Source organism: Podarcis tiliguerta (assembly GCF_965153285.1).
Source record: "Podarcis tiliguerta genome assembly, chromosome: Z".
In the NCBI taxonomy this organism is placed as follows: domain Eukaryota; kingdom Metazoa; phylum Chordata; class Lepidosauria; order Squamata; family Lacertidae; genus Podarcis; species Podarcis tiliguerta.
In genome coordinates, this window is record NC_139553.1 from 49693765 (window position 1) to 49719423 (window position 25659).

At 45.7% G+C, this 25659-nt stretch overlaps 1 protein-coding gene across 3 annotated transcripts in view; it reads right to left on the minus strand.

Annotated features, from left to right (window-relative positions):
* Positions 1 to 8432: 8432 nt before the first annotated feature.
* Positions 8433 to 25659, minus strand: part of LOC310669072 (UDP-N-acetylglucosamine--peptide N-acetylglucosaminyltransferase 110 kDa subunit) — a 78693-nt gene continuing 61466 nt past the window's right edge. For all 3 annotated transcript variants that reach the window (XM_083422573.1, XM_083422572.1, XM_083422574.1), the window contains 4 exons: positions 20267 to 20419; positions 16358 to 16610; positions 15542 to 15665; positions 8433 to 10359 (listed from right to left, as the gene is read on the minus strand). In XM_083422573.1, the coding sequence (XP_083278699.1) occupies positions 10185 to 10359; positions 15542 to 15665; positions 16358 to 16610; positions 20267 to 20419 (705 nt within the window). In that variant the 3' untranslated portion in view covers positions 8433 to 10184. The remainder of the gene's footprint in view (positions 10360 to 15541; positions 15666 to 16357; positions 16611 to 20266; positions 20420 to 25659) is intronic.

Genomic DNA, 25659 nt, shown 5'->3' on the forward strand with positions numbered 1-25659 from the left:
ATGATGGGAGTTGTAGTCCCAAAACATCTGGCGGGCCGAGTTTGCCTATGCGTGCCTTCATTGATTTGGCAGAAGCTCAGTGAAATAAGTCCCAAGTATTGAACGGAGGGCACTGCTTTGGAATGTATTCTCTGTATTTTCCCCAGTCTTGTTGGCGTTTTCGTTTGGGCTCCCCCCCTTTTCCGCTTCCGCCTCCTCCATGGCAGGTGTGGCATTTACAGATGGATTCTGACTTGACACCCATTTTTCTTTTGCAGCCCAGAGCCTGGCAAGAGAGGCAAACGGTTTTTATAATCCTTTTAATAATCCTGTGAGGCACAGGAACTGCCAGCTCTCTGCAGCCGGTTGTCCTGCCATTCAAAGCAAAGCAGTCGTGGAAATGTACAGCATAAACCTGGCGAACTTTTAAATCCTTACACCTACGAAACTGTGGTTCGTAGTTTCCCACTTGATTTTATTTTGATTTTCAATGTGGCTTGAATTATATTTTAAACTTAATCGTTTGATTTTGTGTTTTCAATGTATTATATATTTGATGTTAGCTGCCCTGAGTCCGGTCTCAGCCAGGGTATAAATAAATTATTATTATTATTATTATTATTATTATTATTATTATTTCCCCCATTTGTTTGGGGAATCCATATTTGCAACGCGTTTTGCTCCTTAAGAAAAACACCACCAGGGAAAGTACACGGGATTTACGAATCATGTCATAAGGAAATAGTTACCGTATTTTTTGCTCTATAAGACTCACTTTTTCCCTCCTAAAAAGTAAGGGGAAATGTGTATGCGTCTTATGGAGCGAATGCAGGCTGCGCAGCTATCCCAGAAGCCAGAACAGCAAGAGGGATTGCTGCTTTCACTGTGCAGCGATCCCTCTTGCTGTTCTGGCTTCTGAGATTCAGAATATTTTTTTTCTTGCTTTCCTCCTCCAAAAACTAGGTGCGTCTTGTGGTCTGGTGCGTCTTATAGAGCGAAAAATACGGTATATAAAACATGGACAAAATATAAAGATCTCCTAGAACTGAAAACACCATGGTGGGCATCACCTCTAGAAGCAATTACAATAAAAAAGAAAAATATGGAATTAGAATGGGCCACATATAAAGATCTGATTAGGGGAAAGACAATAAATTGGTAATTAAAGATTATGAGGAAATTAAACAACACCTTACGGGTTGGATCCAGTACCATCAATTACATGAAGTGTTCAGGACATATTAAAAAAAAGGTTTCTCAAACGAACCTTCGTGTTTAGAAAAAGTGTTATTACAAAACAAATGAGGTAATATCAAAAGACTAACAGGACAAGCAGGTAATGATCAAGTGGGCTTTAGATATTGGAAAAACCATTAACTTATCAGCATGGGAATAAATATGGAGAAAGAACTGGAAATTTACAGCCTGTGAAGTATTGAGGGAAAACCTAATCAAGATGTTTTATAGATGGTACTTAACACCTACCAAAATAGCTAAGACAAAAACAAATCTGTGCTGGAGGTGTGGTAAAACAGAGGGGACATTTATACATGTTTGGTGGACCTGTGAAAAAATCAAAAGCTTCTGGAACACAGTGTATGATGAGCTTAAGAAAATGTTTAAGTGTAACTTTATGAAAAATACAGAAGCTTTTCTACTAGGGATAACGGACACAGGTATAGCAAGAGAAGATCAGAAAATATTCCTCTATGCCACAGGAGCGGCAAGGATCCTAATTGCTAAAAACTGGAAAAAAGAAACTGTGCCAACAAAAAAGGAATGGCAAGATAAACTGTAAAGAGTATATTGAACTGGCTAGATTAACAGAGATCACACTAGACAAGAGTTTTTTAAAAGCATGGGGAAAATGCAGAGAATACTTCACAAAACAGTGCCCTATACCTGGACTTGTTTCAATTAATATCTGCAGGAGACTTTGTGGATATTTAGGTTATAATTAGAAAAATCTTAATAATTATTCATAAAGGAAACAGTTTATAAGTAAATAAAGAGGCCAGATACAGGATAAAGGAAGTCTTTTATTTGGTTGTTTGTATTATTGTATGTTCCCCTTCATGGATCACTGCCTTGCCGTGGCGAAGGGGCTTGAAGAACTCAGAGAAGCTATGAACTATGCCGAGCAGGGCACCCAAAATGAACAGGTCATAGTGGAGAGTTTCGACCAAACGTGATCCACCGGGAGCAGGAATCGGCAAGCCACTCCAGTATCCCTGCCAAGAAAACTCCATGGACAAAGACAACAGGCATATAAAAGTTATGACGCTGGAAGAGGAGCCCCTCAGGTCGGAAGGCGTCCAACATGCTACTGGAGAAGAGCGGAGGACAAGTACAAGTAGATCCAGAGCTGATGTAGCGGCTGGGCCAAAGCCGAAAGAACGCTCAGTTGCGGATATGCATGGAAGCGAAAGGAAAGTCCAATGCTGTAAAGAAAAATATTGCATAGGAACCTGGAATGTAAGAACCATGAACCTGGGTAAGTTGGATGTGGTCAAAAATGAGATGGCAAGAATAAATATTGACATTCTGGGCATCAGTGAACTAAAATGGACGGGAATGGGCGAATTCAGTTCGGATGACCATCATATCTACTACTGTGGGCAAGAAACCCGCAAAAGAAATGGAGTGGCCCTCATAGTCAACAAAAGAGTGGCAAAAGCTGTACTGGGATGCAATCTCAAAAATGATAGAATGATCTCGATACGAATCCAAGGCAGACCTTTTAACATAACAATAATCCAAGTTTATGCACCAACTACTGGTGCTGAAGAAACTGAAATTGACCAATTCTATGAAGACTTACAACACCTTATAGAAGTGACACCAAAGAAGGATGTTCTTCTCATTATAGGGGATTGGAATGCTAAAGTAGGGAATCAAGAGATAAAAGGAACAACTGGCAAATTTGGTCTTGGAATTCAAAACGAAGCAGGGCAAAGGCTAATAGAGTTCTGTCAAGAGAACAAGCTGGTCATCACAAACACTCTTCCAACAACACAAGAGACGACTCTACACATGGACATCACCAGATGGGCAGCATCAAAATCAGATTGATTATATTCTCTGCAGCCAAAGATGGAGAAGCTCTATACAGTCAGCAAAAACAAGACCTGGAGCTGACTGTGGCTCAGATCATCAGCTTCTTATAGCAAAATTCAAGCTTAAACTGAAGAAAGTAGGAAAAACCACTGGGCCGGTAAGATACAATCTAAGTCAAATCCCTTATGAATACACAGTGGAAGTGAGGAACAGGTTTAAGGATTTAGATTTGCTGGACAGAGTGCCTGAAGAACTATGGATGGAGGCTCGAAACATTATACAGGAGGCAGCAACGAAAACCATCCCAATGAAAAGGAAATGCAAGAAAGCAAAGTGGCTGTCCAACGAGGCCTTACAAATAGCGGGGGAGAGAAGGCAAGCAAAATGTGAGGGAGATAGAGAAAGATACAGGAAATTGAATGCAGATTTCCAAAGAATAGCAAGGAGAGACAAGAAGGCCTTCTTAAATGAGCAATGCAAAGAAACAGAGGAAAACAACAGAATGGGAAGAACCAGAGATCTGTTCAAGAAAATTGGAGATATGAAAGGAACATTTCGTTCAAAGATTACCATAATAAAGGACAAAAGTGGTAAGGACCTAACAGAAGCAGAAGACATCAAGAAGAGGTGGCAAGAATACACAGAGGAATTATACCAGAAAGATATGGATGCCTCGTACACCCCAGGTAGTGTGGTTGCTGACCTTGAGCCAGACATCCTGGAGAGTGAAGTCAAATGGGCCTTAGAAAGCATTACAAATAACAAGGCCAGTGGAAGTGATGGTATTCCAGCTGAACTATTTAAAATTTTAAAAGATGATGCTGTTAAGGTGCTACACTCAATATGCCAGCAAGTTTGGAAAACTCAGCAGTGGCCAGAGGATTGGAGAAGGTCAGTCTACATCCCAATCCCAAAGAAGGGCAGTGCTAAAGAATGCTCCAACTACCGCACAATTGCACTCATTTCACATGCTAGCAAGGTTATGCTTAAAATTCTTCAAGGAAGGCTCAAGAAGTATGTGGACCGAGAACTCCCAGAAGTGCAAGCTGGATTTAGAAGAGGCAGAGGAACCAGAGACCAAATTGCAAACATGCGCTGGATTATGGAGAAAGCTAGAGAGTTCCAGAAAGACATCTACTTCTGCTTCATTGACTATGCAAAAGCCTTTGACTGTGTCGACCACAGCAAACTATGGCAAGTTCTTAAAGAAATGGGAGTGCCTGATCACCTCATCTGTCTCCTGAGAAATCTCTATGTGGGACAAGAAGCTACAGTTAGAACTGGATATGGAACAACTGATTGGTTCAAAATTGGGAAAGGAGTACGACAAGGCTGTATTTTGTCTCCCTGCTTATTTAACTTATATGCAGAATTCATCATGCGAAAGGCTGGGCTGGATGAATCCCTAGCCGGAATTAAGATTGCTGGAAGAAATATCAACAACCTCAGATATGCAGATGACACAACCTTGATGGCAGAAAGTGAGGAGGAATTAAAAAACCTTTTATTGAGGGTGAAAGAGGAGAGCGCAAAATATGGTCTGAAGCTCAACATCAAAAAAACGAAGATCATGGCCACTGGTTCCATCACCTCCTGGCAAATAGAAGGGGAGGAAATGGAGGCAGTGAGAGATTTTACTTTCTTGGGCTCCATGATCACTGCAGATGGTGACAGCAGCCACGAAATTAAGAGACGCCTGCTTCTTGGGAGGAAAGCAATGACAAACCTAGACAGCATTTTAAAAAGTAGAGACATCACCTTGCCAACAAAGGTCCGTATAGTAAAAGCTATGGTTTTCCCAGTAGTGATGTATGGAAGTGAGAGCTGGACCATCAAGAAGGCTGATCGCCAAAGAATTGACGCTTTTGAATTATGGTGCTGGACGAAACTCTTGAGAGTCCCATGGACTGCAAGAAGATCAAACGCATCCATTCTTAAGGAAATCAGCCCTGAGTGCTCACTGGAAGGACAGATCCTGAAGCTGAGGCTCCAATACTTTGGCCACCTCATGAGAAGAGAAGACTCACTGGAAAAGACCCTGATGTTGGGAAAGATGGAGGGCACAAGGAGAAGGGGACGACAGAGGACGAGATGATTAGACAGTGTTCTCGAAGCTACAAACATGAATCTGACCAAACTGCGGGTGGCAGTGGAAGACAGGAGTGCCTGGCGTGCTCTGGTCCAGGGGGTCACGAAGAGTCGGACACGACTGAACGACTAAACAACAACAACAACATTATTGTATGTTATGCTGACTGTGTTATGTTCATGTTTAAAGAGGATGGATTTGTGTATTGGTTGGGAGGGGGTTGTGTAATATAAATAAAATTCCAATTAAAAAATTTTTTTAAAAAAATTTAAAACCACCACCAGACCTAGATGGGCAGGTGTATAAATTTATTTATTTATTCTTATTCTTATTATTCGAGTTTGGATTGGCCCCTACAAATATTGCAAAAAATAGCACCTTGCACCAGTCTGCTGTTCTGAGAATTAAAAGGTCTAAGACAGGGGTCAGCAACCTTTTTCAGCCATGGGTCATTCCACTGTCCCTAGGACCTTGTGGGGGCCGGACTATATTGGGGGGGGGGGGAGAGAATCTAAACCAATTCCCAGAGAGGCATTTTAAATAAAAGGACACATTCTACTCATGTAAAAACACGCTGATTCCCGGACCGTCTGGCGGCTGGATCCTTAAGGTGACTGGGCCGGATTTGGCCCCCGGCCTTAGTTTGCCTACCCGTGGCTTATAGCACGGGTGTACAACGCATTGATCCTGAGCCCCCAGTCCATCCTGGGGTTGTTTTTGGTCGATCGCAGGGGCTTTCTCTGCAACCTCTGCTGCTGCCATTCTCCACAGCGCTGCAAGCTTGAGCGACTGTTCTGTCCTCCTCGTTCTCTCTCATGCTCCTTCCTCCGAAGCTGGCTTGCCATCCTTCCTGCTGTGCTCTTGGGGGATAGTGTGGTAGGGAGGGGGATGTTGCCTTCACAGAGGGAGAGCTGGAGGGAGGAAGGGAGGGAGAGAGAGCAGCAGTGGAGCCTCCCACCGAGGACAAATAGAGGGCTGGCAATGGGCAAACGGCAGAACGGCAGCGGTGGGGTAACGCCAAGATGTTGCCCGATGTCAGTTTTCCCTTTGGAGGCTTGCTGATTTTGGAGGGTCTCCTCACTGAGGGAGAGACTGGAGGGTTCAGTCCCCCCCAGCCCCCTCCCCCAAAAGAGGCAATTGATGGAGCAACCGTTTAATGTTGGAGCTTTCCGTCTCCTGCCAGCAAGTTGCAAAGCGGGCAACAGATCAGGGTGCATTAAAAGCAAGCGACAAATTAGTGAGATGGATAGGGCTCCAAATTACCCTTCGGAGTTGACACCAAAGTAACATCACAAGAGGCAAACATGCCTTCCTAAGCAGCGGAGGGTTTGCTAGGACATAGGCATGGCCTCTTCTCTTTGTTTGGTTCAGATCCTTCTGCCCCCAGGAGACAGCTGTGCATGCGCATTCTGCACTTTTGTCATCAGAAGCCCTTTTCTCCGGGTTGGGGAAACCCTGATGCTGCTAGAAGGTGCTGTCAGAGAACCTCCCGAGGCAGTCCCCTGCGCTTGGTCCCAGAGCAGTGGGGAGCCTCACCAGGAAAAGTGATGGTGGCGGCGGCGGCAGGATGGGACCAAGCAACCATCCTGGCTTGTTGTTTGTGGCCAGAGTAGGGTGTGTGCTGCTGCTGTTTTGAGGGGCGAGAGCTGCTTTAAACTCCCCCCTCCCGCATTGAGTTAGCCACCTCCTTCAACACAAGCACAACCTGCATGCAAGCGTTAATTGGGTCTGTATTCGGATGGTGCTGCTGCTGCCCTGAGCAGACAACACAGACATCACTGGCCCACTTCAGAGCTTCTTTCTCTAGCCCTGGCTACTGCCCGGAGAAGCAGCACCCAGTGAGAGCTCTGCAGCACACTCCACTAACACGGCCAATGACCTTCTGGGGTGGCCCCGAGGGGGTGTAAAATAAACACAGCTTAAAACACGTGTCAAGGGAGAGTATGTTTAAGTTGAAGAATGACAATGGGTAGATCACTGCCATTTTTTGATACTGAGTAGTAGATCACAACCTATTTGAAGTTGGACTAGTTTTCTATCTTGTGGTAACCTCCTTTCCAACTATGCTCAGAAAGAATGTCCCTTATCCCACCCCATAGATATTCTTTTAATTCTTCATGGATGCTGCTCCATATTTTTTTTTAAAAAAACTTTTTCGCATCCCCATGTGTGATTTCCTTTCCAGTTTTCCAGCTGCTGTGATTGCATATAGCAGGGTTCAGCAAACTTTTTCAGCAGGGGGCCAGTCCACTGTCCCTTGGACCTTGTGGGGGGCCGGACTAGATTTTTTTTGGGGGAAATAATGAACGAATACCTATGCCCCACAAAAAACAGCATAAACCTGGTGAACTTTTAATTCCTTACCCCAACAGTTATGGTTCGTGGTTTCCCATTTAATTTGATTTTGATTTCCAATGTGAGTCAAACTATATTTTAAACTAATCGTTTGATATTATGTTTTTTAAACTAATCATTTGATACTGTGTTTTTAATGTATTATATATTTGGTATTAGCCGCCATGAGCCCAGTCTTGACTGGGGTATAACATTAATTAATTTCTCCTCCTCCTCCTCCTCCTCCTCCTCTGCGAGCCTGGATCTGCTCCTACAAATATTGCAAAAATAGCACCCCGCACCACTCTGCTGTTATGAGAATTATAAGGTCTAAGACATGGGTAGGCAAACTAAGGCCCGGGGGCCTGATCTGGCCCAATCGCCTTCTCAATCCGGCCCGCGGATGGTCCGGGAATCAGCGTGTTTTGACACAAGTAGAATGTGTCCTTTTATTTAAAATGCATCTCTGGGTGATTTGTGGGGCATAGGAATTTGTTCATCGTCATCATCATCATTATTATTTCAAAATATAGTCCGGCCCCCCACAAGGTCTGAGGGACAGTGGACCAGCCCCCCGTCCACCCTAACCCTTTTTTAAAAATAAAGCACTTGTAATAGTAATATCTCAAGGCAGCCCTGTTTAGGGAAGTTTTTAATGACTGACATTTTAATGTATTTTTAATCTTTGTTGGAAACCGCCCAGAGTGGCTGGAGAATAAGTAATAACAACTTATTATTATTATTATTATTATTATTATTCAGTAGGGAGTCGCCCAAAGTGGCTGAGGAAACCCAGCCAGATGGGTGGGGTATAAATAATAATAATAATAGATGATGATGATTTTTATGGGCTAGCTTGGGGGCAGGTTCCTTTGCCAAGCAGCCTCTCGTTTTAAAGAATGAATCCAATATCCACACTAATAAGCAAACTCAATAAAAAATATTGCCCAAAAAACAGAAGAAACGCTCCAAGTCAGTGATTTTCATTTTTATTTGTCCGACACTTATCTGGAAATAGAAGCCATTACAGTGAGCAAGCAGAAAGAAACACAACGGGAGGAAAGACCCCTTCTTCCCTCACCTTTTTAAAAACTACACAAAGTGGTTAACCTTTCCAGGACATCTTCTTCTGGTGGAAAGCGAAAGCTCAACTCCCTAGTTTACTCCCAAGTAGATGTGTAGCCTTTCTCCACCGGCGGCAAAATTCAGAATTCTTCACCATGAAAAGAAAGCGCCGGGCACTGGGGCAACTAAATGCTTCTCGTCAATATTATTATCTATATCTAGAGAATCAATATAACCGAGCCCATAATAAGCCCAAATGAAGGGAACTGGTGCTGCAAAGATTGAAGATTTAACCTCAGGGCCCGGGACAAATGCTTCTTGCTGATATTATCTATATATAGATCATCGATACAATCCAGCCCATATTAAGCCCAAATGAAGGCAACTGGCGCTGCAAAGATTTAAGGGTTGACCCCAGGGCTCGGGCAACTAAATGCTTCTTGCTGATATCTATATATAAATAATCCATATAATCCAGCCCATATTAAGCCCAAACAAAGGGAACTGCAAAGGTTTAAGCACAGCTCAGGGCGACGTACCTGAGGATCAAATTCGGAATATAACGAAAGGCGCGTGAGGCCAGCCACAGATATAAATTATTGGCACGGATCCATGTGCAGCACCACCGCGAGCACAGAAAATGCACCACTCTTAATCTTTTCGGCGTTGGGCAGGGAAGCAATTTGGAAAACAACCCATCAGATACAAGCATTGCCCTCCAATCAATCATTTTATGGGCTAAAAGCTGGTCAGCAATACTTCGGATGTGAAAAAGGAGGTTTGCGCTCGACCGTGATATTTCCAAAAAGCTTGCTGAAGTGGAGGCGGAAACCCATACTTACCTGGAAGAGCTGCATTTGACAAAGTCAAAGCACCGGCGGCCCAGCACATAATTGTTCCATCAACTGAGAAGAGCACGTCCGAATGCGCCAACCTGGGCAAAAACCAACGCTCTTCTATTCAGTTTTCAGCCTTGATGGCGGTGTGCAGGCCTGCACCTCTGTACATAATTTGATGCCTCCCTGGAAGGATGCGCGGTTTGGCACCGGGTTGCTATCCTCCCCCCCCCCCCCACTTTACGCATTTTTTGGCGCAGTCAACCCTGTGTGAATTGAAGCTGAAAGAAACAAAACTTTAGGTCTTAAATTGCGCTTGCTTTTTCTGCACAGTCGACCCGGCATAAATTGAAGCAAAAAACAAACAACAGTAGCCCCAGAGAGAAGTCCAAGATTAAGAAAGCGGATGTTGGTTTGAGTGGTTTATAAAACCCGTAAAAGCTGCGGCGCGTTTATCCCTTCCATCAACCTTGGAAGAAGGATGCGGACTTAAAATGCTGTTAAAAGAGAGCCACTGACGGACCAAGAGGAATTCTTAACAACGTTATCTTTAAAAGCTCCAGATTTGTGTAGGAAGGGAGGGGGGGAGAAAAGAGACTTGTTCATTGGAAATCCGAATCAACTGACCATCCGTTCACGCCTCCCCGCGGCAAGAAGATCCAGAAAAGAGGGTTTTTTCAGGGGGTCAGAAATTGCTGGCCTCCCCGTCATGCAAGAACTAGAGTCACCGGTTGCTACCCAAATCACATCCTTGGCTCCCGCTTCCCTCTGCTCCGGAAGGAGGGACATATCCTGAAGGATTTATATTCCGTGGCTCCGGATCTTTAGGCTGATTCCCCAGTCTCGGCAGGCTTGAGGATGTGGTCTGGTTTGTGGCCGGCGGAGAAGTGGTCCCACATCAGGAGGTAGAGCCGCTCCAGTTCCAGGGTGTACTGCTTGGTGTTGAAGAGGGGGCTGGATATCCTCTGCTTCCACACCTTGCCGCGGATCTTCTTCAGGCTACGTGAGAAAAACGTTTGTTTATTATTAATTAATTAATTATTAGTAATCCATTTATTAATCAACATTTAATTGATTTTCCCGAAAAGAAAAAGAAAAAACAGGGGAAATCACAATCAAATTAAACAGTAATTCGGGTGGGGTCAACCTCCCTCCGCTCCCCCCTCCAGTTCCATTCTAATACTTATATATTTATTATTGCAAAAAGGAAACATTCCTCCAATTGTCCAAATTAAGAGGACGCCAGCAAGGTGGAACCTTTCTGTAAAACAAGGATTTTACGATTCCCAAAAAGAATCCCCCCTCTTGGTTCCTTTCTAATATACGTGTTCATGCACGTCCATGAAATCTTATATACCGTATTATTTTTCCGTCTATGAGATGCCCCCCATTTTTGCAGCAACAACCAATCACCAGTCTACCCTCGGCACTATCCACGTATAATTCGCCTGTCTTTAACACCTGCTCTTTGCAAACTATTGTTGTTGATGATGATGGTGATGATGATAATCATAGAATCATAGAGTTGGAAGAGACCACAAGGGCCATCGAGTCCAACCCCCTGCCAAGCAGGAAACACCATCAGAGCACTCCTGACATATGGTTGTCAAGCCTCTGCTTAAAGACCTCCAAAGAAGGAGACTCCACCACACTCCTTGGCAGCAAATTCCACTGTCGAACAGCTCTTACTGTCAGGAAGTTCTTCCTAATGTTTAGGTGGAATCTTCTTTCTTGTAGTTTGGATCCATTGCTCCGTGTCCGCTTCTCTGGAGCAGCAGAAAACAACCTTTCTCCCTCCTCTATGTGACATCCTTTTATATATTTGAACATGGCTATCATATCACCCCTTAACCTCCTCTTCACCAGGCTAAACATGCCCAGCTCCCTTAGCCGTTCCTCATAAGGCATCGTTTCCAGGCCTTTGACCATTTTGGCTGCCCTCCTCTGGACACGTTCCAGTTTGTCAGTGTCCTTCTTGAACTGTGGTGCCCAGAACTGGACACAGTACTCCAGGTGAGGTCTGACCAGAGCAGAATACAGTGGCACTATAACTTCCCTTGATCTAGATGCTATACTCCTATTGATGCAGCCCAGAATTGCATTGGCTTTTTTAGCTGCCGCGTCACACTGTTGGCTCATGTCAAGTTTGTGCTCAACCAAGACTCCTAGATCCTTTTCACATGTACTGCTCTCTAGCCAGGTGTCACCCATCTTGTATTTGTGCCTCTCATTTTTTTTGCCCAAGTGCAATACTTTACATTTCTCCCTGTTAAAGTTCATCTTGTTTGTTTTGGCCCAGTTCTGTAATCTGTCAAGGTCGTTTTGAAGTGTGATCCTGTCCTCTGGGGTGTTAGCCACCCCTCCCAGTTTGGTGTCATCTGCACATTTGATGAGGATGCCCTTGAGTCCATCATCCAAGTCGTTGATAAAGATGTTGAATAAGACCGGGCCCAAGACAGAACCCTGTGGCACCCCACTAGTCACTCTTCTCCAGGATGAAGAGGAACCATTGATGAGCACCCTTTGGGTCCGGTCAGTCAGCCAGTTACAAATCCACTGAGTGGTAGCATAGGTACTTGGCCCTTAGAAAATCTATGTCTCAGCACGTTTGTTGGAAAGACATTGAACCTAGCTCTAATGAAGGCATATCGGTGAGACGCGGCCATAAGCGATGTTAAGTAGGACGGAGCACGGTAGATAGGGGTTATGCCGAGATTTAGCGGTGAGCATACTCCACCACCAGCTACGAAATTTTGGTATAGCTCCGCATCATCCAGCCTTTGATTTATACACCTTTTTGCCACATTTAGATCCAGCTTGAGCAATTCAGTGGGCGAGATCTCATAGGACAGCAGTTTGGCATGGATTTTTCCTGACCACAAATTTGTGAAGTTATCTCGCCACATGCATTGAATGAGATAGTGGTCCGGGAGTTTATGCCAAAGTGATATCCAATAAATCAAAACTCTCCTCCATATAACTAACTCCACTGAGGGGATCTTCATTTCTAGGCGAATAGCCGCATTACTTACGCATGTTGGTAATTTTAGAAGTCGGCGTAAGAATTGGCTTTGAAGTGACTCTAAAGGTGAGAGGTTTGCAAAGACAGCCCATAGAGGTGCAGCATAGGCTATTGTGGCCATCACTTTAATGCTATACACTTTCAAGGCCGCCGGGATGAATAGGGCCCCCTCAGAGTAGAAAAAACGGAGGAGGGATTATGAAAGGGCTTTTGTCTTGTTTTGAAGATATTCAACGTGCGCTTTCCACCCTAAGTTGTATTGAAAATAAATTCCTAAATATTTAAATTTATGTACTTGTTCGATTTTCGTGCCCTCCAGTTTCCATGAATAAAGTTTTCGACTCCTTGAAAATATCAGTACTTTGGACTTGGTGTGGTTAATAGACAGATGATTAGAGTGGCAATATGTCGCAAAGATCTTTAGTGCCCTCCTTAAACCCACTCTGGAGTAAGAGAGTAGTACCGCATCATCTGCGTAAAGAAGTAAAGGGCAACAATAATCTGCTATACGAGGGGTGTGGATAAATTTTTGTGCTACGGCTAATGGGTTCCTCATATCACTGATAAGTAAGTTAAAAAGAAGAGGCGCTAGAATACAACCCTGGCGTACACCCCTATTTACTGGCACTGGATTGGTCAGGTCTCCAGCAGGGGATAATCTCACCCTGGCCACGGACCCGGCATGAAGTTGGGAGATAAGCCACAGGAGCCTTCTATCTATTCCCCAACAGGCAAGTTTATCCCAAAGTAAATTCCTCGGAATACTGTCAAACGCAGCTTTCAAATCTATGAAAGCTGCGCAAAGTTGACCACGACGAGGTGTCGAGTATTTCCGGGCTAAGTGATAAAGAATAATTGCCTGATCTGTTGTGGATCGGTTTAGTCTAAATCCAGCTTGCTCAGGTCCAATCAGGTCAGCCTCAACTGACCACTTCATCAACCTTGCCAGCAAGAAACGGGCATATATTTTCCCAATGGTCGAAAGCAGACTGATGTTCCGATAACTCCCTGGGTCGCCAGGAGGGCCTTTTTTGTAGATAGGGATTATAATGGCCTCTTTCCACGTTCCTGGTATTAAGCCCGTGGCATTTACTTGGTTAAACCAAGGGGCGCCAGATTTGAAATGAACATTTTTAACTCCGTAGGTAGGAGAAGTAAAAAAGCAAGTTAAAACTTCTATCAGGCAAGAAAAAAAATTCATACAGGTAATAGGATCACGCGGGACTATTCCTTCGTCTGGCTGATCCCCAGAAAACATTTCTCGGATAAAATCCGTATATCTATGAGCAAGAGCAGAGGACTATCTAATTCCCTTTATTTTAGTGGACGACTCCACCATCACCGGGATTGGGTGGGAGCGGTCGAGCAATTGCCAGTCAACACATAACTTGGTTGTCAGGGGAAGATGGTCACTAAAATGGGCATTATCAATTTTAAAAGAGGTGACGTACAGGAATAGATCCCGGGAGACCAATACATAGTCAAGAACACTGTTTGATTTTAACCCCCAGGTAGGTGAACTCTCCTGGTATGTCTGGAGGGCACCTGCCGTTTAATATAATGACATTGGGATATTTAATATAACAGGAAAGTAAAAAATCCTCTAGGGATTCCCATCTGGGAGTAAGATCAGCTGCTAACCCTCCCGGAGGTAAATAGACATTTGTAACCAATAAAGAGAAGTTTCCACCAGAGATCAGTCCGGTAATAGCATAAGGCGGAAATGCATGCACTAGTGAAAGTTTAACCCGAAGTTTAAGGGAGTTACCAATTGTAAGGCTGCCTTTTGGGCGGCCACCATTCGCTGACGGGTTAGCAGGCAAACATATAAACTCAAAGCCATTTAACTCGATTTCTTCCTCCACCCAGGTTTCTTGTAATAGTATGATAAGGAAGGAATTAATATATTTTTGGAATTCTGGATCTAATTTTTTGCTTTTCCGTCCAGCAATGTTCCAGCTTAGTATTGAAGGCTGGGGGTTCCCCGATCCTCCAACTGACTGTCAATCGGAAGGTTGGCTCAACTTTAATGCAGGAAGAGGGGAGCCAGTAAAGAAATCAGTTATCTTCCTCTGATGAAAAACTGCTCGTAAAGGCTGAGTGGGATTTGCAAAGTCATCAGGCTGTTGAGGTGGGCCACTCGATCCAATAGGAGTAGGACCATGAACAGGGGTGGGCCCCTTTTCCGAGAGAGTTTGGTGGGCCTATTAAAGCGGCTATTAAAGGCTTAAGGGATTAGCGGATTAGCTGCTAAAAGGCTATTAGTGGCTTAGATCAGCTGATAAGTGGCTTAGATCAGCTGTTAGGCGGCTTAGCCATCAGCTGTCAAGCGGCTTAGCTAACAGCTGTTAAGCAGCTTAGGGGCTTGGGAAAAAGGGGAGGGGGGAAAACCCAGGAATCGCAAGACATTTTCGTCTTGCGAAGCAAGCCCATAGCAAATTCGTTTTGCGAAGCACCTCCAAAACGGAAAACCCTTTCGTCTAGCGGGTTTTCCGTCTTGCGAGGCATTCGTCTTGCGGGGCACCACTGTAAGTGAAAGATATTATATGGAAAGATTGATTTGCTTTTAACTGTTTCTATTTTGTATCTTCTTCTTTTTACTACTTTTTATTTTTATTTTATTTTTATTTTTTTCTTCTTTTTTCTAATTTTTGTAACATATTGAAAACTTTAATAAATATCTTTAAAAAAAAAAAAGATGGATCAAACCGCGCACCACTGTCCTGCAAGCTCTGAGCAGCTAATCAGCCACAAAGAAACACACAAGAAAACCCTTTTTGCTCCTTCTTCAGCTGCTGCCCTGCAATATTATAATAATAATAATAATAATAATAATAACAGGCATGTCTCAATGAGTGCCTGTCTTTAGCAACTGCTCTTTGCAAACGGAAGCATGGCACTGAAATTGGAAGCGTGGCACTGAAAACGGAGTACGTTTGGCTTCCAGAAAAAGTCCACAAACCAGAACACTTCCTTCTGAGTTTGCAGCGTTTAGCTTCTGGGTCGTTTGAGTGCCAAGGCATTTGAGCACCAAGGTGCCACTGTATTCTAGGAAGATTTTTCTCCAAAGAAACATGATGCTGAATGCTACCTTCGGGTTTCGTGAGCTGCACAACCAATGTCGCGGCCTCTCCCAACCCCAGTTGCATGTCTACTTACTATTCTGGATCGGTCCCCAGTTTCACGGCGACGTCTTCGTATTCCTGTCGACTCTTCGCGATGAGCTCAGGGCACCCGAGGCAAGTGAGCTGGGAGGCAGCGACGCGTGAGGCCAGGGTTTCCCCTGCAAAACGGAGAGCAGCAGGTCATACAAAGCTCTGTTGCAAGCATGGTCTGTCCTCCTCTTGTTGAGCAAACTAAGTGCCAGAGGCACTTAGATCTAGCCCAATCGCCTTCTTAATCCGACCCGTGGACATGTGTTTTGACACGAGTAGAATGTGTTCTTTTATTTCAAATGCATCTCTGGATAATTTGTGGGGAATAGGAATTCGTTCATTTCTTTTTTCCAAAATATATTCCGGACCCCCACAAGGTCTGAGGGACAGTGGACCAGCCCCCTGCTGAAAAAGTTTGCTGACCCCTGCCCTATCCTCTATCCCTAACTCCTATCTCTAGCCCCTATCCCTATTTCTAACCCCCTAACCCTAAGCCCTATCCCTAATCCCTGCCGACAATGTTTGCAGACCCCTGTTGTTGAGGAACATCTTCTTGGTGGATTAAGGGAAGCACCCAAGTAGAAGGGCCCAATGCCCAAACTGGATAACCCAAGTCTTCCTTCCTTCCCACTAGCGTAACCATCTGGCTCACAACCAAGCCCTTGGGATACATAGGCCAACCTCCTGACAATCCCCCAGAACACCCCCCTCGTGGGAATCCCCAGGTCCAACTCAAAGCAACGTGTCTCGGCACCCAATACCAGAACAATACGCATAATCATCGTAATCATCACAATATCGACTCAAGCCGCCATCTCACCTGGCATGGTCACCATGGGGGTTCCAGCCCAGAGGACATCCATCCCGGTGGTGTGGCCATTGCAAAGGGGGGTGTCCAGGCAGACGTCGGCCAGCTGCCCCCTCCTCACATGCTCCTCTTTGGGTGCGACCGGAGAGAAGATGATCCGGTTCTGGGGGAGGCCCATGTTCTGCGCATACTGCTGGATGTTTGGTTCCCCCACAGCTGGGAAACGCAGCAGCCACAGGACGCTGTTTGGGACACGTTTCAGAATCTGCAAGTAATAGCAATAACATTAACAATAACAATAATAATTTATTATTTCTACCCTGCTCATCCAGCCGGGTTTCCCCAGCCACTCTGGGTGGCTCCCAACCGAATATTAAACAGAATAAAACATCAAACATTAAAAGCTTCCCTAAAGAGGGATGCCTTCAGATGTCTTCTAAAAGTCTGATAGTTTATTTCTTTGACATCTGATGGGAGAGGGAGCCACCACTGAGAAAACCCTCTGTCTGGTTCCCTGTAACCTCACTTCTCGCAGGGAGGGAGCCACCAGAAGGCCCTTGGGTGAGGGACCCCGGAGTCCAGGGTGGAGATGCTCCTTCAGGTGGGGTCTTATCCTGCGTCCCAGACGGAGCTGCCCTGGACACAGAATGGACCTGCACCTCCATGGACAGAGGTGAGTCCAAAATGACTCCCAGGCTGCGCACCTGGTCCTTCAGGGACAGTTACCCCATTCAGAACCAGGGAGTCCTCCACAGCAGCCTCTCCCCTGTACCCCAAGAACAGGACTTCTGTCTTGTCAGGATTCAACCTCAATCCGTTAGCCACCATCCATCCTCCAACCGCCTCCAGACACTCACACAGGACCTTCACTGGTTCAGATATGAAGGAGAGGAAGAGCTGGGTATCATCCACATACTGATGGAAACGCCCAGCCCCAAATCCCCTGGTGATCTCTCCCGATGCATTCATATCAATGTTAAAAAGCATGGGGGAAGAGGCACCCCACAAGTGAGAGCCCAGGGGTCTGAACACTCATCCCCCCCCCACACTTTCTGGATGTAGCCCAGGAGGAAGGAGCAGAACCACTGTATAACAGTGCCCCCAGCTCCCAGCCCCTCTAGACGGTCCAGAAGGATATTATGGTCGATGGTATCAAAGTCCGCCGAGAGATGCAGCAGAACCAATAAATAATAATAATAAAATATTTATACCCCGCCCTCATTGGCCAGGGCCAGGCTCAGGGCGGCTAACACCAAATATAAATTACAATAAAATGTAATAGAAAAAAACCCCAATTAATTAAAATACGGCTTAAAATACAGCCTCATTTTAGTAGTAGCCCATAAATCAAGACTATAAAGGGAGGAAACATCAGCTATTCACCCGAGCCAGCTATCCATGCTGGATGGGCCAGTATGGGCCAGCAAAAAAGCCACGGGAAAATTTATATGCCAAATCCCATATAAGGTGTCAGAGTGAGTCTAAGCCGAAGGCCAGGCGGAACAGCTCCGTCTTGCAGGCCCTGCGGAAAGATGTCAAATCCCGCAGGGCCCTGGTCTCTTGTGACAGAGCGTTCCACCAAGTCGGGGCTAGAGCTGAAAAGGCCCTGGCCCTAGTTGAGACCAATCTAACCACCTTGTGGCTCGGGACCTCCAAAGTGTTGTTATTTGTGGACCTTAAGGTCCTCTGCAGGGCATACCAGGAGAGGCGGTCCTGTAGGTACGAGGGTTCTAGGACACATAGGACTTTAAAGGTCAAAACCATCACCTTAAACCTGACCCTGTACTCCACCGGGAGCCAGTGCAGTGGCTGAATGTGATCCCGCGGCGAGGACCCCGTAAAGAGCCTCGCCGCAGCATTCTGCACCTGCTGGAGTTTCTGGGTCAGCTTCAAGGGCATAGAGCGAGTTAAAATAATCAAGCCTGGAGGTGACCATCGCATGGATCACTGTGGGCAGATCAGGGCGAGAAAGGTAAGAAACCAATTCCTTAATACGGCGGAGGTGGAAAAATGCCACCTTTGCTGTGGCTGCAACCTGCGCCTCCATGGAAAGAGAGGCATCGAAGGTTACACCCAAGCTCTTGACAGAAGGCTCTGGCACTAATTGCGCCCCCGCAAGAGATGGGAGTTGGCCCCCCAACCCCATGTTGTCCTGACCCAGCCAGAGGATCTCGGTCTTCGAAGGATTTAACTTCAACTGGCTCCCACGCAGCCACGGCTTCCAAGCATCTGGTCAGTGGGTCTGGGGCCGAGTCAGGGTGGCTGTCCATTGACAGATAAAGCTGGGTGTCATCAGCATATTGACGACAACTCAGCCCTAAACTCTGGACAATCTGGGCAAGGGGGCGCATAAAGCTATTGAAAAGCATCGGGGAAAGGATTGTGCCCTGCGGCACTCCACACAACAAGGAGTGCCGCAGTGACAACTCCCTTCCTGGATGTTTCATCCAGAAACCTACCAAAATGTTTGGTAACCGCTCTCTCAATTAACTGGGCGGTAATTGGATAGATCTAGAGATGTTTTCTTTAAGAGGAGACACACCATTGCTTCCTTCAACTCCCCTGGGAAAGTCCCTGTGCCAGATTGATGATCTCACCCGGGGGGGTGCACCTCGTCCGGACATGCTCTAATCAGCCAGGACAGGCACAGGTCAAGGGGGCAAGTGGTGGGCCTTCCGCTCAGAGGAATCTGTCTACATTGGCAAGGAGAAACAGTTTTCACCTTTGTCCCTAGCCCGCTGGAGATCCTTGATCGGCACGACCAAGGCAGTTTCAGTCCCATGATGAGGCCTGAATCCCAACTGGAGAGGATCCAAATGGTCTGCATCCTCCAGGCGTGCCTGGAGTTGTTCTGCAACCACCCACTCAATCCCCTTGCCCAAGAATGGAAGATTTGAGACTGGGCGATAGTTGGCCATATTGGCCGGGTCCAAATATGTTTTTTAAGAAGCGGTTTAATGACTGCCTCTTTTAGTGGCCCTCACAGAGGGAAGCATTTGCCACCCAGTGGATCCCATTGCCTAGCTCTTCCCAGCTCGCTTTTATGAGCCAGGATGGGCAAGGATCAAGGAGACAGGTGGTTGGTTTCACTCGTGCAAGCGAGTGGAACAGATTGGAATTGATTCATACAACTCGACTAGACAGGACTCTTAGCTCTCTCCCGCCCCATCCCTGATCCCACAGTGGAGTCTATCCCTTTCTGAATCTGAGCGACTTTATCTGCAAAAAACTTTCCAAAATCATTGCAGGAGATCTTGGGATCTTTCCCAGGCCCCGGTGGCAAAGGTGGTTCTGTGAAATTATGAACCACCTGAGTCTCCTCCTGCTGTTTTCTGCAGATGCAATGGGGCGGTGAAGTAAGTCCTCTTCGCTATCACCACTCAGTAGGCTCGATGTTGAGCTCTAACCCGTGTCTGGTCCGATTCAGAATGAGTTTTCTGCCACCGGCGCTCTAGCCGTCTCAGTGATTGTTTCATCACCCTCAGCTCTGGGGAAAACCATGGGGCTGTCCGGGCTCCATGCAATTGGAGAGGGCGCTTCGGAGCCAGGCAGTTGATAGCCCTGATTAACTCCGCATTCCATCACCCCCCAGGGAATCAGCTGAAAGGCCATCAGCATGGGATAAAGCACCCTCTACCACTCTCTGGAAATCATTTGGATCCATTAGGTGGCAGGGGCGGACCATCCGAATCAGTTGTGTCTCCTTGCAGAGGGGAATCAAACTAGGGGTCTCCAGGAGAACATCCACCACGACCTGAATCAGCTTGGCCAGGGAATCTTGGTGCAGCGGGGAGGTCGGTACACCAAAAGGAATCCTGTGCTGCCCCTATTGCCCAGCTTCCAGAACATGCACTCAGAGGACTGGGTCTTCCCAAATGGGCGCCCAGTGTGACTTCTGATTCGCCGCAGGGAGCTACTCACATTGGCCCACATCTGCAGGGTGGCTGGGTCAATCTTGTAAAGCTGGTTGAAGTTGCAGTAGACGACAGAGTCCTCCGGCAGCCCGTACTGGGAGCGGGTGGTGACAATGATGGTGCGTGGCACCTCCTCACCCGTTGCTGCCTTGTTGTTGATCTGAAAGAGAAGCCAGAAAGGAAAGATCAGAAGGAAGCTCAAGGGGCAGAGCTTTGACTCAACACTATGCAGCGTCAGATCAGAACCCAATCAATAGGCCAGAACGTTTATTTATTGACCATTTTGGCTGTCTCTCATTGATTTCACTCTGGCAACTTCTGCCTTTGGTGATTGGACATGAACCCAATCAATAGGCAAGAACTTTTATTTATTGGAAATAGAGGACACCATGGTGTCCTATTAGAAACATTAGAAACAGCAGCGCGGGGGGGGGGGATAAATATGGGCACTTAAATGGGTTACATATAGAGGTGGGGTGAGGGGTGGTGGATGGTGATGGGAAAAGGAATTATTTGTGGGATTGAGTGTAAGTATATCTGAAGACTTTTAAGGATTGTATGAAATGTATGTTTGTATGCTTGTATATAATAAAAAAAAATTTAAAAAATCGGTTATGATTAAATGGGCACAAGAGATGGGACACAATATCCAGACGGAGGAATGGGAAAAACGATGGAAGCATGAGATAAAATTGACAGCATATGTGGCGGTTAAAGAAAATTATATGAAAAGGATGTCTAGATGGTATTTAGCTCCAGTTAAATTAGCAAAGGAAAGCAAGTGTTGGAAATGCAAAACAATAGAAGGGACATTTTTCAGATGGGGTGGGATTACAAAATTATAAAGAATTATTGGGAAATTATCTATAATGAAATCAAAAAGCTTTTTAAAATAACTTTTGTTTAAAAGTTACTATCTTGGCTGTCTCTCATCACAGACCCAGTTCCACAGTTGCTGCTCACCATGAACCAACGCTGGCAGTATTAGCAGCAGATCTCTGTTATGCTTCAGTTGATATTTCATTCTTTTGCCAATCGTGCTGTTTTAAATATGCACTTTATATTCGACTACTTCAGTAATGATATTGTTTTAAATCTTAAGATTTTTTTAACTTTGCTGCGTTAAATGTGTGCAATCTATACTTGACCTCTCTTGTAATGTTTTATCTTGAAATCTTGGATAAATAATAACAATAACAGTAACAACAACAGTAACAACAACAACAACAACAACAACAATTTATTATTTCTACCCCGTCCATCTGGCTGGGTTTCCCCAGCCACTCTGGGCAACTCTCAACAGAACATCGAAAACACAATAAAACATCAAACTTTAAAAACATCAGTTGTCTTTTAAAAGTCAGATAGTTGCTTATTTCCTCAACATCTGATGGGAGAGTGTTCCACAGTGTGGGCGCCAGCACCAAGAAGGCCCTCTACCTGGAATACTTTACACCTGACTTTATTCCGCGCTGTTTTATCCTGGAGTGCTTAATTTGATGTTTTAACATCAACTGCTTTGGGATTTCCCCACTTAAAAACATAAAGCAATATAGAAATAAAAAGAGGAACATTGAATAACAACACTAGGCCTTTTCAAGCCCCCTGCATTTTGGTTATTTGCGAATGGTCCTATTTTATGAAGTCACTCCTTTTTATTTAACTGCATCCAAGTTGCTATAGATTACACTGAACTCTTAAAAGATTTAAAGCGGGCATGTCCAACTTCCAAGGGACTGAAATCTATTTCCACTATTAAAACAAAACAAAACACTGCCCATTGGATCGACCAGAAGTTGTGGAGTTTTTTTTGTGTGTGTGTGTCTCATTTTCTCTTTGTAGAATAACAAGGAGGCTCACAGGTCCTTATAATATTGGGGAAAACAGTTTGTTCTGGTGAGTATTAACCACTTTCCATTTTAACCTGAGGTCGGCCACTTGTCCCCTTTTAACTTTAATTTATTTGAATTAATTTTGGGGTGCATTTTAATTGATCGATTGCTTCTTTTTATGGACATTGTATTATTGATATGATAGCAGCCACTCTGATCCCGGCTCTGGACGGGGAGGGTGGGGTACAAATAAAAATTCTCCTCCTCCTCCTCCTTATTTTAGGGAGCCAAACTGTTGAGCTTTTTTCGGGGAGCTGAAGCTGTTGCGCTTTTTTATTATCATCATCTTAATTGCGGTCCAACGACCTATAACATGGATTCAGAATAAAATAGATTCATACAGACAACCCCCCAGAGAAGGGAGACCGAATCGTTATCTGTTTAGTCATGGGTATGTTGATCTTTGATTTGTATGACTACTGAAAGAAACTTTGCCACGGCCACTGTGATATCATTGGACTTGTCGTCCAGAAGATATTTGATATAGTAGGCTTCAGATTGACCCAGCCGATTTGCCAATAGTGGTTTAATCTATTGTTCCCTAGCTTGATCATATTGTCTGCAATGCAATAAAATATGCCTCATGCAGTCGACGTCCTGAGAGCGCACACAGATCCTATTTTGATAAGGGATACCTCTCAGTCTGGAGGCAGTGAGAGATTTTACTTTCTTGGGCTCCATGATCACTGCAGATGGTGACAGCAGCCACGAAATTAAGAGACGCCTGATTCTTGGGAGAAAAGCAATGACAAACCTAGGCAGCATCTTTAAAAGTAGAGACATCACCTTGCAAACAAAGGTCCGTATAGTAAAAGGTATGGTTTTCCAAGTAGCGTTGTATGGAAGTGAGAGCTGAACCATAAAGAAGGCTGATCGCCAAAGAATGGATGCTTTTGAATTATGGTGCTGGAGGAGAGTGTTGAGAGTCCCATGGACTGCAAGAAGATCAAACCTATCCATTCTGAAGGAAACCAGCCCTGAGTGCTCACTGGAGGGACAGATCCTGAAGCTGAGGCTCCAAGACTTTGGCCCCCTCATGAGAATAGAAGACTCCCTGGAAAGCCCCTGATGTTGGGAAAGATGGAGCGCACAAGGAGAAGGGGATGACAGAGGACGAGATGGTTGGATAGTGTTCTCGAAGCTAAAAGCATGAGTTTGACCAAACTGTGGGAGTCAGTGGAAGACAGAAGTGCCTGGCGTGCTCTGGTCCATGGGGTCACGAAGAGTCGGACACGACTAAACAACAACACCACCACCTCTCAGTCTGGCGCTTAACACTTCTGATGGGAATACATTTAATCTGGCTTGGGTGAAAAAATGCCGGTATGTTGGTACAGACAAATTTCTAAGACATGCAGGTGTCTGAAACTCGAAGCCATAGTGAATTCCTACTTCTAATGGGCCACAGATAACATGAGATTGAGATCGGAGATCACTATGTGATATGTCCCAGAGGCTTGCTGGCTGGATTTATGTTAACAGAGACCACATCCTGCAAGAACTCAATGAGATTATCGTTAGAAGTCAGGGAAGAATCTGTTGATATCTCAGCTACAGTAGCCAGCTCGGGTGTCCATTTTTTCCTACACAATGCTGGAACATTAGTTTTATCAATTTTCTCTTGTTCTATGTGAGAGCACTGAATTGAATTTTGGCCAATACAGTGGTACCTCAGGTTAAGTACTTAATTCGTTCCAGAGGTGCGTTCTTAACCTGAAACTGTTCTTAACCTGAAGCACCACTTTAGCTAATGGGGCCTCCCGCTGCTGTCCGATTTCTGTTCTCATCCTGAAGCAAAGTTCTTAACCCAAGGTAATATTTCTGGGTTAGCGAAGTCTGTAACCTGAAGCGTATGTAACCTGAAGCATATGTAACCCGAGGTACCACTGTAGTGGAGATGATCAGAGGCAAATGATCACTCTCAGTCCTGTTATCGATACTGAAGCTTTTGATTAATTTAAAGGCCTCCCTGTTACTGAGACAGTAATCTACTGTGCTAGCTCCATTAGAATTTATGAACTCTCCTCTGTCCCCCGGTAGTGCCCCGTTAACAATCATGAAGTCAGGACTTATTTGTAAAGAGGCCAGACAAAAGCCGGCATAGTTGATTTGGTGGTCTTTAGAAGACCTACGGGGGGGGGGGGGGTGCGCTTAAGGAGAAAGTCTGTTTTCCTTTAGTTTCATTAACATTGGAAATTTTATTTCCAGGCAGTTGTCATTTGAGCCTAGTCTGGCATTGATGTCTCCCACTATGTAAAAAGGTACTTAATTTGAAGGTACTTAATTTGAAGAGAGTAAAGGAAACGATGGAATTTATGCCATGTACTCTCAATCTGTGCTTGCACTTTGTATGGTGGAATGTAAGCTGAGACGATACTCTTGGACTCATAGTGCAAGGTGATCCCCTACGCCAGGTGCTCGAGAACTGAACACTCAGTAACCTGTGACATCAAGGAAGTGGAGATCAGAGTTACTGCTCCTCCCCGTCGCCAGGCCCACAAATTCAGGGGACAGCGGGAGAGGCGCAGCGTGCCTTTCCCGCTGTCCCCCGACTTGGTTAGAACGCTGGCGGAGGGCTTCCCCCTCCCCCAGCCCCGCAAGCTCCCAGAGCGATGCCAAAGCTGCACGCAGCTTCAGCATGGCTCTGGGTCCCGTTCTGGGGGTGGGGAAGCTCTGCTTTCCCCACCCCCAGCCCCGCAAGCTCCCAGAGCAATGCCAGAGCTGTACGCAGCTTTGGCCTTGCTCTGGCTCCTGTTCTGGGGGCTGGCGTCGGGGGAAGCTCGGGCTTCCCCCGCCCCAGCCCCGCGCCTGGGGCGGGGAATAAATTTTTTCCCCTTTATTTCCCCCACCAAAAATCTAGGTGCGTCCTATGGGCCGGTGCGTCCTATAGGGTGAAAAATACGGTAACCATCAAGGACTATGTTGTCCAGGTTTCCTGCAACGTTATCACATCAAAACACGTTATGTATTCACGTTATGTATGGAATCAATTTCAATCCGTTACCCCCGAGGATGTGGACAGGCTGCTTGGACGCGTGAAACCAACCACCTGTCTCCTTGATCCTTGCCCATCCTGGCTAATAAAAGCAAGCCGGGAAGGGCTGGGCGATGGGCTCTGCGGGGTGGTGAATGCTTCCCTCTGTGAGGGAACATTCCCAGATCCGCTGAAAGAGGCGGTCATTAAACCGCTTCTTAAAAAACCATCTTTAGACCCGGCCAGTATGGCCAACTATCGCCCAGTCTCAAATCTTCCATTCTTGGGCAAGGTGATTGAGCGCGTGGTTGCTGAACAACTCCAGGCACGCCTGGAGGATGCGGACCATTTGGATCCCTTCCAATCGGGATTCAGGCCTCACCATGGGACTGAAACTGCCTTGGTCGCGCTGGTTGATGATCTCCGGCGAGCTAGGGACAAAGGTGAGAGTTGTTTCCTGGTTCTGCTGGATCTCTCAGCGGCCTTTGATACAATCGACCATAACATCCTTCTGGACCGTCTAGAGGGGCTGGG